Source organism: Xiphophorus maculatus, chromosome 6 (assembly GCF_002775205.1).
Source record: "Xiphophorus maculatus strain JP 163 A chromosome 6, X_maculatus-5.0-male, whole genome shotgun sequence".
Taxonomy (NCBI): Eukaryota; Metazoa; Chordata; class Actinopteri; order Cyprinodontiformes; family Poeciliidae; genus Xiphophorus; species Xiphophorus maculatus.
The window spans coordinates 13715283-13728226 of NC_036448.1; the positions used below are offsets into that span (position 1 = coordinate 13715283).

The following is a 12944-nucleotide window of genomic DNA, read 5'->3' on the forward strand; positions in this document are numbered from 1 at the left end:
GGATAAATGGGTTCCATAATTGTTTATTGCTAATATTATTGGTAATGATAGGTAATCCTTGATTCTGAAAAGAGTCGTATTTATTCAGCGACATAAAGCTTAATTAGTAAAAGTATCTGTATTCTTCTGTGGCATCCCGAGGTCAATCCTTGTATTACCAGGATGGAACACACATGCTTACTTTTTTTTTTTTTTTTTTATTTAATATTTTTATTAGAAGGGAAAGAGACATTACAGGCAAAATCTTTACTCTTAACAAAGTATGCCGTGATATACATCTTCTTTATGGCATCGATAGAAACAAACAGGTTACAGAAATAGAAGAGGTAGAAAGTACCTAACTGACAAAAGGCATCCAATTTACCTCCTATAAGTATTTTTCTTTTTCATACGAGAACAAGACACAAGAACAAACCTAGTAAAAAAAAAAAAAGGGGTGAGATGGGGTGTAGCATTCAATCCGGGGGAAGAGACTGAAGAGAGTGAAAGAATGTCATGAAAGGGCACCATAAGTTATAAAATTTGGCTGAGTTGCCTTTCACTGAATATCTAATTCTCTCCAATTTTAGAAAGGACATGGTGTCTTTTAGCCACTGATTGCTAGAGGGTGGTTTAGTTAATTTCCAGTGGAAAAGAAGACGGCGTCTTGCCAATAAGGAAGTAAATGCTAAGACGTCCAATTGATTGGAAGTGAACTGTTTGTAGTTAACTGGAAGCCCAAATATGGCAACATGGGGAGAAGGTTTAATATCCAATGAGAGTATCTTTGACATAGTAACAAAGTAGGTCTGCCAAAAACTATGAAGTGATGAACAGGAATAAAACATGTGAGTTAGATTACAGGTAGGCGCACGACATTTCTCACAAATGTCAGAAACTGAGAAAAATTGCGACAATCGATTTTTAGAGAGATGAACCCTGAAGAGAACTTTAAACTGGATAAGAGAAAGTCGAGCACAGATTGAGCTTGAATGAATTTTTTTAAGGGCATTATTCCACCAATCCTCTCCCAAATTTAGACCAAGTTCGAGTTCCCAAGCAGCCTTAATCTTAGTAATGGGTGAAGAATTAAAAGACAGAATTTCATTATAAACTTTAGAGATATATGACCTTTGAAGAGGATCCTAACTCAGGAACAGCTCCAAGTACAGGTTTGGTGGCCTAGAGGGAAAACCGGGAAACAGAGCCCTGGCGCAGTGTCTGATTTGAAAGTACCGGAATAGATGGGAAGGGGGGAGATTAAATTCTGATGCAAGGTCTGTAAAGCTGCGAAAAATACCTTCTTTGTAAAAATCCTTGAAACATGACAGCCCTTTATTATCCCATGACAAAAAGGCGGGATCTGTGAGTGCTGGTTGAAACAAGTGGTTCCTCATTAAAGGAGCAAGTGTAGATGCTGAGTTAAGTTTGAAATGCCTCCTAAACTGGCACCAAATTTTTAAGACAGAGCGAACTACTGGGTTGTTTGTAAAGCCAGAGGGGTTGGATGTAATGGGAGAAGTGAGAAGAGCAATTAGTGAGGATTGAGAGCATGATTGTGCTTCCAACTTGCACCATGGGAAGTTCAGGGATCCAAACCAAAATGAAATTTTGTGGATATGGGCCGCCCAATAATACAGCAGGAAGTTTGGAAGTGACAAACCACCGTTGAATTTGCATCTATGAAGAGTGGATTTGCGGATTCTGGGTGATTTACCACACCATAGGAAGCCAGAAATAACTTGAGCCAACATTTTAAAGAAATGTTTCGGCAGAAACAGTGGAAGACTATTGAACAAAAATAAGAATTTAGGTAAAACATTCATTTTAATTGCATTGATTCTACCTATAAGTGAAAGAGGTAAACTATTCCATCTTCGGAGGTCCAATTTAATTTTAGCAATTAAAGGCAAAAAGTTAGCAGCAAAAAGAGAGCTTAATGACCACACATGCTTACTTTTGAGTAAAAAGACAACTAACAGATATCTGAGTGGTAAGACAACGGTCTCCTACCTGGTTGAAGTGCTCCAGCCTTTTCTTGAACTCAGCAATTGTAGGGTCCATGCTGCGAACTTTGACCTCTGGGTTTTGCCTCTGGGCATGCAGACCATTTCTGACAATTATACCGATATAGCTGGGGGAAGAAATATAAAATCAGCAAGGTTACTATTATTGCTTACTTACTTTAAACTTCAATCAATGTCTTATTTATGAATGGATCAGTTAAAGGGTTGCATGTTGTTAAAAAGAGGAAAACTGCACAAGCTTGGGCAAATTACTCCCCTTACTCTGGATTGCTCTGCACTCCAGAATTGATTGGTGTTCTGCATGCATTTCCAGCAATATGCTCTATGAATCCAGTACAGAAATAAGGCAAAAAGTGGGATCAAAACAACAGCAACATACACATTGCTTTATAAAGTACCTTCCCTATATGTTACTATAGTACTTTTTATTTTTATCTTTGCATGTCTTTGTAATGTTGTCTGAATTATTTTGGGATTTATATACTGATATAAATTATTAATTTGTGAACTTAAAAGAATCTTAGGGGATTGATAGGTACTGACACTAAATTAATTGATGCTTCCAGCGGCAGTGCTACGGTGATAAAGCGATTATGGATGGCTATAGTTGGTGTGTTTATACAGACATGTTTATAGGTATGACATGCATTTGTGGTTGCGCTTACTCACACGTCTATGTATTCATTCAAATTTGAGTGGAGGAAATCATAAAAGTGCTGAACCTGAGAATTTGTGGCCTGTGATCTGAGCAATGTGTTGATGAGGTCTGCGCTCTATCAACTTGCTGAAATGGCACTTTACTGATTGGGCCAATAAAAATCGCCCCTCTTAACCCTGTCAAGCTGCACATTAACTTTACATCCCATTGTTCTTTTTTTCTTATTTATTCCTCAATGAATTGCTTGATTTACTTTAGTGTGTTTGGAAAGCTGAATTCCAAGTCTCCCAAGGCACACACACACACACACACCCACACACACACAGATAACCGTATCTCTGTTTTGACAACAGCTAAAGCTCTTATTGCTGCCAACTCCAAATCTTTTCAGGATGGAAACAATCAATAGTCTTCCAGCATCACTCCACCAAATAAAATAATAAAATGTAAAGTCAAACATCTGTGGGTTTGGGAGTGTATGCATGTCTGTCTCTAGGCTTGGCTCGCGATGACAGTACTGGAAATTATCACATCAGACTGGATATTAGAGAGAGAAAAAGATGTTTCATGGTGAGTCTGGCACAGTGTTAGGCTAACCACATTTCATTGGAGTAATATTTGATAGCACATAAGGGACATGACAAATGATGCCGCAGGATATCCCAGGATAATTACTTGATAGCAAATTTAGTGTGCTAAACAGTATAATCCAGCGGTTTATGGCACAGATCAGACTTCAGCAACAGCAATTAAATGCTTAAATCTTTACACACTTTGCCTTACTTTAACAAAACAACATTCTGCTCATTTGTCTCCTCGAGTCAAATGTTAAGTGTCAGCAAACATTGCAAATGATTACCTACACATGTATAACATTTGACTCACGACTCTGGCTCCTTTTGGTGGAACTGTAACAGTCATCGCTGAATGCCCCATTAACACACACTCTTAAAGGCTGCTTTGTCTGGATCTTCTCTCTGCTTAGAGCACACAGTAGCAGTGACCTCCGCTCCCTGTTTTCAACTTCTAACTGAACTCTCTTGATCTTTTAAAGGCCTGCAGGAATGCTTTTTGTGTTTGAAGCAGAAATCAAAATCAAACATTCATCTTCAAAGTGCAGTGGGAAGACAGCAAAGCGAACTTGCACCTCATTATCCTGATTCTGAATGTTTTCATGTATACTTTTCATAGAGTTATGGCTTTGGTTAAAAAAAAAAGTAGGTGTATTTAAACATGGTTTATAGAGATTGTGAGTTGTAGCAATGATGTCACTCTACTTCATCCATCCTAAAACCAGATTGGATCTGTGTTTGTTATTGTTTTCCTGTTGGAACATGCTTTCGTGTTGGTTAGGTTGTTGAGGAACACCTAATGAATAGACAGACCCATTGTGAACTGGAAGTCGCAATGTGAACACCAATTTGAAGGAAGTTTTACATCGAGTTTTACATCAAACTAGACAGAGAGTCAGCCAAGACAGACACTCCAGCTCCAAGTAAAAGTGTCAAGTAAAACACCTTCTGGACAATTACTTTACGTTTAGATGTAATTTGACCACAGTAATAAGGAAAAATTTGGCAGAAATCTAAGTGATGCTTTTAAACCTGAGAGCACTGTTCCAGCTGTCAGGCATGGTGGTAAGTAAAATCAAATTTCAGATTTACCATAACTGACTGACACCTTCTGGTTTCAGGTTTGCAACCAGCTTGTAACTGAGAAACCAGTAACCTGCTCCCAGTGACAGAGTCTCACTGAGGAAGAAACTGCATTAGGTTTTCTGTCAATTTAATATTTCTGCTATAACTGATGTATATTCGCATATAAAATAAGTCAATAGAGTTTAATTTACAATTTTTATGTCTTCGTGTCATGAGGTAGATCTCAGCCGGCTGGTGAGAGAAAAAGTAGATCTTGGTCTCAAAAAGTTTGGGCACCCCTGATGTAGAGGGTGTGTGGATCTGCCGTTTTCCTCATTGAGCGAAAGCATTTTACTGTGACATAAACAATGTTGGAGGAATCGCGTGGCTCAAACACCTTGATCTCATCCAAAAAAGATGACATGAACTTGTTAGTTCCTCTGTCCATTGTAGCAGCTAATATATTGTGAAAATCCAGTAGAAATGATGCACTAATCGAGTCATGTTTACATAGAAACAACGCGCCGCGAGGCTTTGTTTGTGAGACTTGCGGTCACGTGGGTCGGTTGTGGGCGGAGCTTGGTAAGGTCCATGGTCACAAGGTAAGACAGATTGTTGGATAGTACAGATAGTCAGAATATCTGTGTTCATCATCGTTAAAGCCCTGCGATCATAGAGATTTTGAGGAAAAATAATAAGAAATCATGGTCCATCATTATCAGTGGGAGACATGAAATCCTGACAGCCGTTACCCAGAGCGTGTAGGGGGCGGTATACAATTTATTACATTTCCAAAATTCAAATGGAGTCTGGAATAACACAAGAAATGGATCAATACCTGCAAGAAATGGATCAATACCTGCAGCCGACCTCATGTCCAGTTGAAAGAAACTGCGATGGAAGGCAACTACCACATGTTCGTCTGCACAAAGGTAACTGGTAGTAAACATTTCATTTTTTGTCATAACAACACTTATTGATAGTCAATCACAGGTCTGTAAGTGAAGCTAGTTATGCGTGATTTTATATGTGTAATTTCCAATGGTAGCTATATGGCAGCATGAAAGCATCTGGTGCAGTAACTGCTATTTACATGTTAGAAGCTTTTCATGCTGTTGTTTATTTAAATCTGCAGTCAATTTTCCTGACCGCAGATTTTCACAAGCTGGTGTTATTTAAGTTATTATTCACCAGCTTGTGTAAAAAATGTGTTCGACACAGCTCTCATCATTCATCATCATTCTTCCTCCGGCTGCTTTAAGGTAGATTTCTCAGTTGCTTCCACTCAAATAACTTCACAGACTCAATGTCGGACTCGGAGAATTTTCTTGCCTGGTGTCTTTGCCTCAGTGTTAGCTGATGAGGCAAAAATGACTCAAATGTATCTGGTAATGCATTATAACACTGTTTGTCGGAGGTTTGCTCTAATTCCGCTTGGGATGTCAATGAATCATATGTTATGTTTGCATACATGGTAAAATTGTGTCATTCACTTTGGTAATAAAGTCAGGTATTAAAACATAGAGAAAAATTATTATTATTATTATTAGAATTGTTATAATTACAACATAATTTTGTGTATAGTGCTTAATAAAGAACAACATATATTTAGTAAGTGTTGCCATCTACATCATTAAAACCATGGAACCCTGGAAAAGCTGCAATACCGCTATTTCTTCCTGCCCTTTTAAGAGGAAAGCCTGAAGTCACAAGTGAGTTCAGCAGGGAAAGCAAGGGAGGGGTCTAGTGGATGCCTGTAGCCAGCTAACTTTACGAGCTGGGCTTGGACATGTTGAAATAGTCTGAACGAGAGGTTTTGTTCTGAAAGGCCAGACTGTTCTCACACACTGTGAGCCTAGAAGCCTTTCGCTGTAGTACAAACACTAAAGGAACTGGTGAAAGCCACTTTACAAACATTTAATCAACATAACCTATGAGAACATGCTGCCAATTACAATGAATATAAATATGTCTAAACAGATACAAACACTCCGCCGGAGTGCTGTGCCCCATAAACAAGTACACATGGCAATGAAACCTGCCATAACCTCTAAAATTGTATATTTGCTCTCATGAAAAATAAATATTTCAAACATCAAGCTAAAAAGAAAAAAAAAAGAAAAAAGAGAACATTTTGGTTGCTCTTATTGAAGCTGTCTGAACTCCTGGCAGTAAGCAATATAGCATGCTATACTTCAAAGACACCAATATTAAAGAGGAAATACTTGGATCACAAAATGTGCAAGAAGAAACTGCAAGCAAAAATGAAGGGGTCATCTGCAGGGCAGTTAAGCTTAAGCAGTCTCCTTTTTATTCACTGCTCTTTTTCTCTCACCCATCCTGCACTCCACTACTTTTATTTTAGCTCCTAGATGATCTCTCTAAGTCAACCCTTTGGTTGGCAGTTCAAAGTATCATTTTTTTTCTTTACTGACTTTATCACCTCTTTTAAACTGGCATTGTCTTTGGCATGCTATGTGTAAGATGAAAGGTTACAGGCCATACACCATCAATTTAATTCTTTTAACTTTTTATTCCCAACAACTTCTGATTTCAACTTCCCAGGTTTAAAAGTCTTCTTGCCCTATATTGTCAAAAACAAAATTATTTTGATAAATGTTTGGTCTTCTCTTCCAACTGATTAGTATCAACAAAACCTCTGCTTTGCTGAACTTTAGGGAACCTTAAGTTAATCTATTTAATAGGTAAGTTAAGGCTGCCATGTGATTCTGTGGTCTTGGCTGGAAGTCCAGAGAGCCTCCTGTCATGTGTTTCATGATGTGATTGCTCAGATGTGTGGGAAGAGTCAAGCAGAGTTAGAAATATGAAGATAAGTACAGGAAAAGAAGACATCTTGGCAACAAATGTCATCGGAAAAGATAGCTGCAGAATTTAGCGATGTAATCTTTCCTGTATAGAGGTTGCTTGGAATTTGTTTTGATGATTTCATTCTGACAAACCCCTTCTTGTGATGGGGTGTGTCTGCATGACTAATCAGGCTATGGTGAGAAACTCAAAACTCAGAAATCTTGTCATTTGTAATAATTCATCTATAGCTCAGCCAGCCCTGTTTCTCTTAAGGAAACCTAGAATTCCAAGTATTTCAAGTGGCTTCAAAACTTTTTGATTTTTAACTCCCTGGATAAACATTGTTTTAATAGATGTCTTTTTTTTTTTTGGTCTTTTTCAATATATTTATATATAAGTTTATAAATATAAAGGAGCAAATATTTTAACATCCAGAGATAACCATCAACGCTATATAAATATAGCTACACTGTGTTTATTTTGAATCTATGAATATTATTTTTTACAAATCATTTAATGTTGGTTGTTGAACAATTGAAAGGTTGTTTTTTTTAACTCTCAACTCCAGGTTGCATCATTTTAGTCAAGAGCATGCATATTTGTTCATGATGTTTACATCAGCGGACCTTTAATGTGAACTTCCTGAACTATACCTGAGGCAAATCATGTGTGCAGAGCTGGTGCTGTGTCTATCTGAGGTATTTCACAACGAGATATGGGTGATTAAGGTTTTGTGGTAGGGTTGGGTTTACTCCTTCAAAAGGGTTCCCAGGTTGATTTGACCAAGACCAGGCTGTTTTATTGAATGGTTGCACTGCAACAGCCATATGGCTTAAGGTCTTACAGCTCAAATTACTAATGTCTCACACACAATAAAAGTGTGGTCTCAGCAGTGCAATAAAAGCTGTAACTGTGCTTACAAAATGCTCCCTTTCATGCTCTGCTTTCTAGATGATTTTAAAGCCATCAATTGCCTGAGCCTGGCCTTTTATTAGGTCAAGTCAGGTACTTCCTGATTTCCTTAAACATTTACTTTTGCACAGGGACTGGCAATGGGGTGTTGGGGGGAGGGTTTGCATCCATTAATCTCACTATGTAATATTTTAATTTACATGGTCAATCATTTATGTCAGATTTCATGTAATGCATCATGTAAAATGCTTTGCTAATTTTTTTATACCACAAGACCGTTTTCATATTTTGACACAATACAGATGCAAATTTCAAGGAACTCTTATTTAAAGCCATATAGGACAGTATCACAAATAGCCCATAATTGTGGAATAGAAGGAAAGTGACAGATGGTTTGCAAACATTCTTTTTTTTCTAAATAAAAATCTCCAAATAGTGGCATCCATTTATTTTTGAGACCCTGCGAGCTAATGCTTTGCAAAATACTGTTGGTTGTAAGAATAGCTACAAATCTTTCTGGGTAATTTGTCTCTGTATTTGCAGTTTAAGAAGGTGACGTTTTTTTTTTTTTTACCAGTTCTGGTATGCAAAATAGTTGATGGTTATTCAGACAGCATGGGAGTATCTGTAAAGAGTCATTTTCAAGTTTTAGGTTTATACTCCAACTATTGTTTCTGTTGCAAATGTTTACCAGCCTCTAACAGGTTTCTTGCACTAATGTTTTTCAGATTTTTATTTCAAAAATAATCTTAAAAGCATTGTTAATTTTCCTTAATCTTAAAAATAAGATTAAGGAAAACTACTCTTGAATGTAGTTTTGTGGTCTATCACAAAACTGCATTCAAGATTATGATTGTACAATGTGAAACAGTTTTAGGGGAATAAATACAGTACTTATGTGAAATAGTGTACAAGTTCATCCTTTAATTTTACATGAACAGAGTTCTATGTGTTGTAAAAAGGCATTGTGAATGGTTGTCTGTCTCTGTTTCTTTGACAGTCAGCCATGGGCTGTGGTAGTTGTTGGCTGGGTGTGTTTTCTTGGTAGATGGAAATGAAAGCTGACCCCAGTCCCTTCCTCTACAGCAGACCATGGTCTTGTGGTGATGTGGCCTACATCTAATAGCAAAATGAAATGGTCTTCAAAGATGAGCTGTCCAGTGAACTTATGGCAAAATTGGTTAAGGAAAAAAACAGATTACAGACAGACTTCCAGGGGAAAGTTTGAAGGATCCGCTGGTGACCAAGGTCACACATCCTGCATCCAGAAATCCTAACAGATAATATTTATTATATCCCCTAGCCATTGCCTGTGGAAACACACAAGCCCTGGTGTAGGTTATCCAAACAAAAACTTTTTTGTTTTTAATTTAGCCCTTGTCTTGTCCTTCCTTGGAATGTGCTGAAGACCACTGTGACCTGGGCCAAACCCAGATATTTGGAAAGCTGGAACAAAAACTGAGCCACAGTGAACCCACTGAGTCTGAAAAGTAAAAGGGAACTAATTAAACATGTAGCTAGACATTCCAAAATATGTGCACATATTTACAGCTATCCACATCCTGCTAGCACCATGTGTTATGATTAGCTTGTTCCGGAGAGGTGTTTGGTATCATTAGATCTATTCTTTTTCCCATGAATATCTGCAGGCAAGGTGAGACAATATTTAGCCTGGCTCATCATTAGCCCATTACAAGCCTGCATTCAACAGAGCATGTCTCATTTCTTCAGTACTCCAGGCTAATGAACATGTATCGATTTATCTAACAATTGCAGCAACTGCAAAGTGGCAAATTAATTTGCCACATAGTGACTTGCTCTTAGCAAAAATATATATATATATATTCATGCTTCTTTCTTTTCTCATACTCCTGTTTCTCTCACTTCTAAATGTTTGTAAGAATGTCATATTACCAAGAGGCTGGTTAAAGGAATATATCTCTGGGCATACACAGCTCATCTAATTCAAATCTTTCTGAGTGGGGCTATAAGAAAAGTTAACTGTCAGTTACCTCCCAAGTAAGTTTTCATTTACTTTATTTTTGCTTGCGCAGTCTCTTTCAAGTGGGCAACCATCCTGATATATGCAGTATAAACACTGCCAGCTAAAAGATAGTGGTATGACTGGTTATTTAAGCTGTGGTTTATATTTGAGTAGCTATGAATGTCTAATTAAGAGATTTTTCTGCGGTTTTTGTAAGGAAGCTGACCTACCTACCTATGTCTTACCATCTATATTAGCTGCTCATAAACAAGATGATCTGACACTGAAAAGACAATATTCATAGAGTGGAGAAGGAAGACTCACTCAGAGTCCCTTTTATGTGAGAACTGCAAATGATTTTAAATACTCTCTAGTTTTCTCCCCATATGATTTATAAACTTCATTATGACATACTGAACTCTGTCTGTTAAGCACATCTCTTTGCCAATAAATAAAATGTACTAAAAGGACTAAGTTTGTTGTCTGGCAGTTTATAGTGAATATGTTAAGCCTTTGGTCATTTAGTCAGTCATAGCTACAACACTGTTAACACTGATAGAGGTGTTAGTCTAAGAAAAACTGTGGTTATACTGCCTCCATGTGGTGAGTGCTATGAATTAGAAGTATGCTGTATTCATTACTTAAAAACAATGGTTAAAATTAAAGCAAGATCGCTTGAAAAAGATAGTTTACGCAACTGTAACATATTTCATTTCACTGTAATAATCACAATAACCTGCTGAACAATGGCATAGTGTTTTCCCAGAGGATGCAAAGCTGTCATTCCAGCCTTTTATTACGTACCTTAAACACTAATATTCAAGTGAAATATAAAACTATCTTTTCATAGTTTTCATTTGAATAAAACTAATTATTGTCTGTTGACGGATAAAGGACCGTTTTCTCAGTTGTGAATTGTTGCTCCATGGACATTGAAAATCAAATCTAAACCTAAGACATTTAAACTGACAAGTTTTATTTGCAGCTAAGTGAGGGAACCAACCATTCTCCCTTCCCGCAACTACAAATTTATGACTCACTGGGGACATGAAAGTTAAACAAATTATAAAAAGAAATTTGTAAACATGTTCCTGTAGTGTTAGTGGCAGAGTGGTGGAAACATAAAATATGGCCAGAGCATGTTTAAAGCTCTAATAGTCTGTGATGGAAATGAGATCGATTAAAACTGTAATTGGTCCGTGGTTTGCTTTGAGGACTTTTCCAGGCCTGGCTGCCCTAACCGTGTTTGTGGCTGGGTGTAACTTCTCCCCACCTCTGTGTCGCCTGCATTAATGTACCAGCAGACATGCTGCAGTCTGAGACAGCAGACCACATAGACTTCTAAAGAAAATAGCTAAACTATTAGATTTATGGAACACAAATGTAAAACCCAATGCATGCACTTATAAAAACTGATATAAACTGAGATAGATTTCGCCATAAATAGTGACTTATTTGAAAAAGAGACTAGTAATAACACTTCCATTCATTTAGACAAAAACATTAACCTAATCTTTTTTAGGAGTTGTGCTTGATATGAGCCATATTTATTGATCCAGTTACTATTAATTTATTTTCAACTTCAGATCGTTTTGTGAGAATGAATGCATTTATCATTAAATAGTTTTCTTTCTAATCTTTTTTTACCCCATTCTGTTTTATATCTTAATTATTCAGATTTTCTGGCCACACCTTTCTGGGAGCAGACCCAAAACCCCATGGAGAAGATGGGGAGGATCCATCTTCTGGCCTGCAAGTAGATTGAATGGATGGATGGATGGACTGAAAAATAGGTATTCATTGTTGTTTTTTTCCCTGTGAAATACTGAACCAACACCGCTGCTAACTATAGTTGTTGGTCTAAATCAAAATATTATTTGCATTTGATTATAAAGTTTGTGACTTCTTTAAATTGGTTATGAAATACCTATTGCAGTGATAAAATACTGCCACTAAGTGGCAATATGGGTGAACATAAAAACTGCTGGATATAGGTTAGGTGGAAAGAAAGAAGGAAGGAAGGGAAGAAGGAAAGAAGGAAGGATTGAAGGAAGACTGGAAGAGAAACAGATATTAAACCCTAAAACTGAATCTCTCCTCAAGCCACATGCCTACATGCCGAGAAGGGCACGGATAACTGAGGTTAGAGGTCTGGGGGGAGACACAGGGACAGTTGGTGTTTGGACGGCAGACAAGGGCAGGCAGGGGCAAAGCCAGCAGAGTTAACTATGCCCGAGAGCACAGCCGGGTGGAGTGGACTGTGATCTCCTGGTGTGGTGTAACCACCTGTTTGCTTGTCTGCTTATGTTTAACTGATCAAAATAACATGAGCTAATGCTATATGTTGACATTATTTTTTATAGTAAACTGGCAAAAAGTAGTCAAAACAGGTTGACCTGTTTTAAGGTCAGAGCACAGTGTATTCTAGTTTATATGTTTATTCAACCCACATACATAGGACAGAGGTTCTGCGAGGGTGTTGAGTGAGGAAACTAGAGTTCATGGTCTGCTGCTGCAAGGAGGTGGGGGTACATGGAAGTACTTCTCACACTTGTCCTTTACCATGAACTCATGCAGACAAATTCACAAGACACACCAGAGCACACTTATCATGCATAAGGGAAATGACTTTACAGACACATAACCACAGATGGTCCCCTGACACTCAATGAGATGAACATTTGAGAGCACATTGCATAGAGATGGATTAGGAGTCTGCTTTAACTGCAGCTACCCTACACCAGAATAACATATATCGCATGATGTTCTACAAACCTGAAGTTTATGAAAAGAGAGAGAAGGTAAAGAGAAGAAGGACAAAAGTTGTTATGCAAATGAAGGCAAGCAGATGGTAGGATTGATAAACACGTGGACAAAATGGCCTTCTTGGCGGAAATCCCAGTCATAGCTATCATGCTTGCCATGAGCAGGCATATCTG

At 37.7% G+C, this 12944-nt stretch overlaps 1 protein-coding gene across 2 annotated transcripts in view; it reads right to left on the minus strand.

Moving 5' to 3' along the window:
• Positions 1-12944, minus strand: part of LOC106699901 (glypican-5-like) — a 102223-nt gene that overhangs the window by 33316 nt on the left and 55963 nt on the right. For both annotated transcript variants that reach the window (XM_023336010.1, XM_023336009.1), the window contains one exon: positions 1993-2113. In XM_023336010.1, the coding sequence (XP_023191778.1) occupies positions 1993-2113 (121 nt within the window). The remainder of the gene's footprint in view (positions 1-1992; positions 2114-12944) is intronic.